Source organism: Gavialis gangeticus, unplaced genomic scaffold, assembly GCF_001723915.1.
Source record: "Gavialis gangeticus isolate Ggan-Ray unplaced genomic scaffold, GavGan_comp1, whole genome shotgun sequence".
NCBI classification, from domain to species: domain Eukaryota; kingdom Metazoa; phylum Chordata; order Crocodylia; family Gavialidae; genus Gavialis; species Gavialis gangeticus.
The window spans coordinates 43,966,038-43,973,979 of NW_017729029.1; the positions used below are offsets into that span (position 1 = coordinate 43,966,038).

The 7,942-nt window shown below is 43.6% G+C and overlaps 1 protein-coding gene across 4 annotated transcripts in view; it reads right to left on the reverse strand.

Annotated features, from left to right (window-relative positions):
- Positions 1 to 7,942, reverse strand: part of KIAA2022 (KIAA2022 ortholog) — a 150,802-nt gene that overhangs the window by 25,909 nt on the left and 116,951 nt on the right. For 3 of the 4 annotated variants that reach the window (XM_019521500.1, XM_019521499.1, XM_019521501.1), the window contains one exon: positions 5,126 to 5,250. In XM_019521500.1, the coding sequence (XP_019377045.1) occupies positions 5,126 to 5,201 (76 nt within the window). In that variant the 5' untranslated portion in view covers positions 5,202 to 5,250. Of the gene's footprint in view, positions 1 to 5,125; positions 5,259 to 7,942 lie in introns of those variants that run through there. The other variant, XM_019521498.1, reaches the window with a different exon arrangement.

A 7,942-nucleotide genomic window follows, 5' to 3' on the forward strand; every position in this document is an offset into this window, starting at 1 on the left:
GTAAAGGCAAGTTTATTTTTGAGTTATAATCCAGTCATCTCTAGCTATACTACGCAATCACAAATCATGACAAAATATTTTTTGTAACAAAGCTAAAATAGTAGGTGTTTGACTCTTAGTGTATGATTTTATTTTCTGGTTCCAAGATGGCAACCCTCCCCTCCCAAAAGAAGCATTTCTGAGGGGCAAAAGGAGGGACTTCTGGCATTAAAGGTCAGGGTTTAGGGGCAGGACTTCCAGCCCCAAGATGGTGATCAGGGAGCAGAGCACCTGTCAAGAGACAGGGCTACCCTTGCGGCCCTCGACAGCGCACCACTCATTAAGCGACCTTCCAGACAAAATAATTGCTCGCCCCCAATATACATACACATGGTCCCTGCCTGACCACCCTCCTCCCACTCCCCTAGTCCCCTGCAGGCTGGAACTCTGCCAGCCTGCAGAGAGCTCTGCAAAAGTGGAAAGTCCATGTGTTTCTGTTAAAATGAGAAATCATGTTTTTCTCAGTTAAAATGGAAAATCCTCGTTTCTTTCCATTTTTCAGTGAGAAACAGAAAACCCAGATCCCTGGTCATATCTTATCCTTTTCAGTAGTTCTACTGCAATCAACTGGGCTACATGACAGTAAGGATCTCTTCAGTGCCAACAAGTGTGTCAAAATATGACTCACTCTGGCTAATAAATACAAAAAGAAGTAGCTGACAACACTGGCTTCAGAATTTTATGAGTCTAATAGAAACAGTTCATACTACCAGCATGAGGATAAACACTGTAAAATCAACCTGAAGCATTAACTAAACAGGGCTAGAGAACACAAAAAAATCTGGCACCCCCACACTTTATTTCAGTCATATTTGTCAAGCATATTTCTTTTACACTGATTACAAAACAGGAAAAACATAGCTGTGCTGATTTATGGGCCTAGTCCCTAATGGGGCTTCTACACACACACGCACACGCACACACAGACCCCCCCCCCCAGTGTTTAAAAATAAATAATAAAATCCACACGGTAAAATCCACCCAAAATGTACCTGTGCACTGTTAATGTTTGGGAAACCAGGACATACATGTCAGAAAATTGAAAAAGTCCAAGGTTTCAAAGCAGCCTTATTTCAGGCATGTTGTACACTTGGACATTTAAACTTGCAGATGAAATTCTGGGACTGGGAAAAGCACAGAGTACAACATTTCAGCCTCTACATGGCCCAGGCTCTCTGCTGACTATCTGTGCAGCAATCCAGTCTGCTAGTGCCAGCATGGTTAGCAGATCCCTTAGTTTGCTGGTTTCACTGGCATGCAAAAATATGCATATGGGCAGCAGTGGATTGTGGCGGCTGTTCTTGCCAACAACCTGCAGTGCTAACCTCAGGCCCCAAGCCAAAAACTGCAGGATTGGATTGAATATTCTGTACCTAGGTCAAGTTAAAAAAAAAATGGTGAGAGACCAGAATCAGGCCAAAATGCTTAAGGCAGCTCCATACTATTGGCAGCCTTAAGGGTTGAAGCCACCTTTAGCTTTAAAGCCTTAAGCAGGTGAAAGCAGCCTGAAGCTAAAGTGATTCAGCAGGCACCCAGCATTCCAAACAATGTTATGTTCAGAGCACTGTAAAATCAAAATAGAAATGCTTAATGCACTCCAGCTTTAACATGCATAGCTTTAAGGCTGCTGAACTGACTGTCATGAAATTTGGGCTGATTTTCCTTCCTTAGGATTAGAAAAATGCAATTCTGAGCTCATTTCAACCATTTCTGAGGTATGCCAGGAGGTATTGGAATGGATGGTAAAATGTCTTTTGGTCCAGATGACTCAGCTGACAAAGCAAATTAACCAATTCAACTCCACCTCTAAAAAAAAAAAAAAAAAAAAAAAAAAAAAAAAAAAAAATCACCTGAGAGTTGACAGCAAGTGTCGAAAAGAGAAAGACAAAAGGAATATGCCTGTAAGTCACAAGATTTGGGAAAAAGAATTGTGAATGACAACTGAAACAGTCTTAAAGCCATTCATTAATCATGAACTCTATGATATAATTTTCATCGTCTCCAATTTTAGACCAGCACCTATGACATCCAAATTCTCAAAACTGGATTTTCTGGGAACTGCACAGTGCTGCTATCAAGCCCATATTCTATTAGAAGGTATATTTACTAAGGCTGTGTGAAATTTCGCCGGCAGTTTCGTTTCAACTCGTTTTGAGATTGAAACAGCGAAACAGAAACAAAACAGAGAGCTCTGAAACAGGCTTGAATTGAAACGTTTTGAAATTTTCGAAACGTTTCCAGTTTTGAAGCTCAAGCTGGGTTTGCCTGCAGGGTAACAGAAACTAAAGTAAGGAGAGGGAGGGGGATGTGGGGGGGGACTGCTCTCATTATTAACTGTGTAGCTGTCCAGTGACTGTCACCCTTCCCTGAGGTCCCCTCCAATCCCAGTGCTCTGGGGGAGGGATGGAAAAGCTGCAGAAAAGGCAGCATTGTTTGAACTGCCTGCTTTCTGCCTTGCTGTCAGTTCCTGAGCTGTCTTCCAGTTTTGCCTGTCAGCAGCTAGGGGTGCAGGGCCCCAGAACCCAGACTCCCCCTGCCCCTGTCTCCTTGACAGCTGGCAGGCTTCCTGGATGCAGCAGGGCCTAGGAGGCCTGCAGTATTCACCCCCCTGTGCCCTAAGATAGACACAGTCAGTTGCACAAGCACCCACGTCACAAGTTTTGCCCGTCAGCAGCCAGAGGTGCAGGGCCTTAGAACCCCAAACCCCTGCACCGATCTTGATACCTGGCAGGTTTCGTGGCCTCAGCCGGGGCTAGCAGGCCTGCAGTGTTCACCCTGCTGCGCCTTAACACACGCACAGTGTCAGCCACGTTACAAATTTTGACTGTCTGCAGGTTGAGGTGCAGTTTCCCCCAAACCCCTGCACCAATCTTCTTGAAATTTGGCAGGCTTTGTGGCCTCAGAAGGGGCTGCAGTTTTGACCCACTGTGGCTTAACTCATGTGACATGAGTTTTGCTTTCAAGACTGAGGTGCAGTTTCTCCCAAACCCCTGAACCTATCTCCTTGAAACTTGGCAGACTTCATGCCCTCAGAAGGGGCTACCATTCCTCTGAGTTTCATCCAAATCAGGCCAGAAATGACAAAGTTATAGGCTGTCTTGAGCTTCCCCATTATAGCCTATGGGCGAAACAGCAAACCTGACCTGTTTCAACTAAATGAAACGGAAGAGCGGTTTCGAACTGAAATGAAATTCAAAATGAAACATGGTTCTGTCTCACGCAAGTTGAAATGGAACGGTGCCATTTTGCACAGCCCTAATATTTACCCAATCAGACCAAGAAGAGTATTTTAGACTTAACTTTGAATTTTATGGCTTTTGGCACAGTCTGTGGCACAACTTTAACCTTTTTCCAGTATTTTATGGTACCTTAGCACTTAATCCAAAACTGGGTGAAATGTAACAGTCCAGCCAACAAGCTGCAGGGGGGCTGCAGACCCAGGTCCCTGGCCCTGTACAGCCAACAAGCATCTAATACAAGTCTAGAGGAAGGATGCGCAAGTCCTTTTTGAACCTGTTCTGTACCAAGCAAATCCCATCTGCAACTTAGAACAACCTAAACGCCACTCTAAATTACACTATATTAAAGAGAGGTAGGTACAGCAGCCAGGGATCAGCAGAATGTTGACAAGTCCTGGCCAAATCCTTAGCATCAGCAGTAAGGAGATGGTGAAAGTTTTTCTGCTTACTCTAAGCTACTGATGGATCACCCTGCATTACAGTGATCCGCACAGAGCCAAAACTACTGCCTTCGGGACATAACCGTAACCAGCTCAGCATCAATTCCTGTACTCCAATGTTTAATTAAGACATTTTCTTATTCCTATTTGTTTAACTGAATTTCATGAAGGAATATCAGATTCTAGAAATCAAATCAGTTTCCATTGACAAGGTAACCATTGATTTTGCTTGGTAACAGTAGATTAGGCAAAGGCACAAGGGCCAGGAAATCTCTCTGTAGCTCTAGCAACTGTCATCCACTATTACTTTACAGACTGTTTGCATGTATCTGATAAGAATAAGATTGGCTGATATTGACAGATACATTCAGAAATATGTCATGCTTGAAAGCAAAGATGCATGCTTCAGCTATCATTAATGTATCTGCTTCAGTCAGTTATACCAATGCTGATCACCTGCACATCTGGGGTTACTCCAGATTTACAGCAGCGTGAATCAGAGTGGAATTTGTCCCCCTATGCTTGTGCTAGAACACAATTATCAAGTTTATTTTGATAAGGTTGGACCTTAAAAGTCCCTAAAGGGCCATCTATAAAGCAAATCAGAAGGATTGTAGGGCTAATCATAGGATCTTAAACTAACAGAGATTTAATCATATATCTTTAAAAACATTAATGACACTGTGGGGCATGACAATGCCAATTATTTGCCTCCATGCTAGAATGCCACTGCATATACAAATGTGAGCAGTTTGAAGGCCACATGACTTAAGAAAAGTTCAAAGGACTTTTTATTTCAATCTGGTTTGCAGGCAAGCATAACAATGACAATTACTTCTAATTAGTGCTTTCCAAAATGAGTGTGGAGGAGCTGAAATTGACTGAAGACAAAGCTAGATAGGAGAGGCTGAGCATGCTCTTGAAAGAGGCTGATCATCCCCCATCGATTTCAACGGGAGCTGAAATTACTCAGCAGTTCTCAGGATCAAGTCTGCAATGAACAGGATGCGTTTCTGCACAGAAGAGGTGCCCAGAATTCTAATACGATCCTAGGGAGGGCGCACGCTGCCAAAATGGTTGCAGCCAGAACATGTGCATGCATGTGTATTCATTTTCTCTTTCTCTCTCCCAGCCCCTCAATTCTGTGTGTGTGTGTGTGTGTGGGGGGGGGAATTAATACACATGCATGCATGTACATAGGAAAAAGAAGCAGTTGTTGCTTGGAGTTTAAAAGCTGAAGATTCCTAGCTGGAGTGACATATTTGCACAGAATATCCATCTGCCCTACTGCTCTACATTGTAGAGATGTCTGCAAAGCGCAGAAATATAAACTTTGTCAAAGAAACTGGGAGAAGAAGTTGGCTTGCAGTTGCTGCTGTTTCATGCACTGTAATTAGGTTTCCTTACCATTTTCTTTCACCCCATTAATCAGGATAGTTTCTTGGTCTTCTGAGGCACAATCCTTATCTTGTTGGTCATCCATCAATTTAACCTCTCTTTGTTCATTCCATGCCCCACTGCATCTGGCCAACCTGTACATTTCCAAAAACATAATCACCATCATTAAAATTCCTGAAATATGCTCACAGAACTGTGAGTAAAAGGAAACAATGCAAGCACCTGCTAACCCCATTTAAGAGGGCAAACTCCTGTTTATTATGGCCAAACAGCTATTTCCACTTTTTCCCTCCAGAACCTCTCGGTCCAACGTATTTCATCCAACTTAAAAAGATGAGTCCACATTTCTTCCCCAAATCCTTCTTTAGGGCTTCAAGCAATGCTTTTCACTTCTATAATGTCTTTCATACGATCTCCAATTGCTTTGAAAAGCAGGTAAGCACTATCTCCATTTGACAGATGGGCTAGCAGAGGCACCGGCAGAGGAGGAGACTAGCCCCAGATCAAGCAACTCTGCAGCAGAGCCAGGAACAGGAACTCAAGATCTCCTGACTGACAATCATATGCTCTAAATACTAGATAACACTCTCTTCTTTCAAGTGTTGGCAGGTAGGGAATAAATTTGCCTCAGGAGTGTTATTAGAATTATATTTATTCACCATTCTCCTGCTTCATCCCCGGGGAGCTTTGCCTCATTGTCCAGCCACCTTGTGTTGTGCTCAAAATCCCACTAGGCCAGAATTCTCATTTTGGTTACACTCGCTTGATTCTACCATGGAAGTTATGTACACCAAAATAAAGTAGAGCCCCTCCCAAGTTAAAATGATCAGATGTGGGAAGAAAAGCTGACTATACTGCAGAGTAGCGTAGCTGAATCTCTGTACGCAAATAGGGTAGGAGTAATCTGGGCCAAAGCTCTCAGCATCAGACATGACTTGCTGTGGATAAAGGTGGCAAATGTCTACCCTTAATTAATGAAAAATACGGTTAGAGTAATTTTTCCCTTGAAACATAACTTCAGTTCAACTTTTAATGCCATGGAACAAGGAGCAGATTGGAAATGGTTTGTTTTCCAATAAACTTTTGTCAAAAGTCTGATCTTTCTGCTCCTCAGGCCTTGCCAAGACAAGCTTCATGCATATTCAGATTTAAAATGGTGTCCTCTTACTTAATGTGAAATCTTTACAACCATCGCAACAAATGAGAACCTTTACTGAACCTTGAAGTGTTTTGTCACCCACATTAAGATAAGAACAGCAACCCTCAGAAGTGACATTCTTCTGCATTTTCAGAGAAAAGTTTAATACAAAGCATTCTACTTCAATGCAAATCCATATTTCAGAGCTGTCCAATGACAACCACTTGGCTAAAATGAGACTGTACTTTCACCAGTACCCACACACTTCCCAACATCTCAACTCCTTCTGAAGATATTAAAAGGTTTTGTTCAGTGGGCCAGAAAGCCAAATAAACCCACCATCATACCCAAGAGACTTTCAGGATTTTTATTAAATTTCCCCTGTCATAAATCATGCACCATTTGCAACATTTATAAGTAACTTTAAGAAGATAAGCCTGACAGATGCTCTACATTTTCCAACAACAGACTGCAGCATCCCGTCTCCTGCTTGCTAAACATGTGCTAAACATGTGCTCAGGAGATACAGATACTCCTGAAGTAGTAAGTGAGCCACATAACTCTTTTGGAGCAAGCCGCTTGCTGTGTAAGGAATCTTCCGACCTAGACACATGACACCAGGATAACCCACCATAACAGCAGTGTAAACAAGGAGTGGACACACAGGTCTGGGACAGAAGTTTCATAAACCAATTTGACCTAAATCAGTTAAGTCTGATTCTACATTCAACCAGGTTGATCTCAAACTAGTTTCAGCTATTTTGAAACTGGTTTATGTGCACTGAGCTTCTGTTCTGTTACAGGTTTTGACCAGTTTCTGAACACTTAAACTGGTTTATGTGCAACTTCTGTCCTTAGCCACACCGTCTAGCCCTGTGCTGGCGTCACGTAGAAGAATCCAGTGTTGAGTTACTCCAGGAAAATCAAGGAGAGGACAAAACCAGTTAAAACATTTTGTGGCTGCTTCTTTCCTGGGGTAGCCATTTGTATAACACAAACACGTTCTTACTTGCTCCCCCACCACTTGGTTGCAAGGCTTTCTAGTAGCACTTTCTGTGGCAGACTCCAGGAGAATCTGTCATCCATCTGCTCTGGACACTGGAGTAATGCACATTGTTACTGTACAAACACATCAAGGAGTGATACTAAACAAAACCCTTGTGTCTGTCTAGTAGTTTTCCAGGTGGCATACACAAGTGCAGGGACTATTCGTGTCAATTAAGCACAGGTGATTATAGCTGAATGACTGCACATTCAGTTGTGGACACTTCCACATATTTGAACTGTCTGCTTACAGCAGGGCTGTCCAACTAGCAGCCCATGGGTCACATGTGGCATCCAAAGGGTAAGCACATGGCCAGTGGGCTCCTGCTGTGGCAGCCAGATTCTTCAGGCTCCCCTGCCCTCCTCCAGCTTCTGCTTCCTGCCCCCTGCCCTTGGGATCTGGAGGGGGTTGGGTGCCCAAGCTACATGCGTGATAGGCCACGTTGCTTGCCTTGCGCATAAAAAATGCAGGACCCAGGCTACCTGCGCTGCAGGTGGATACATGGCTTGGAGGGGAGGAGGTGCTGTGTCTGTGGCTGAGGGGAGCCAGGCTGTCTGTGCTGCAGGGGGAGAAGGGGTTGTCCGTGGCCAAGAGTCAGGGGAGCTGGGCTGCTTATGTTGTGCATATGATGGGGGGAAAATGT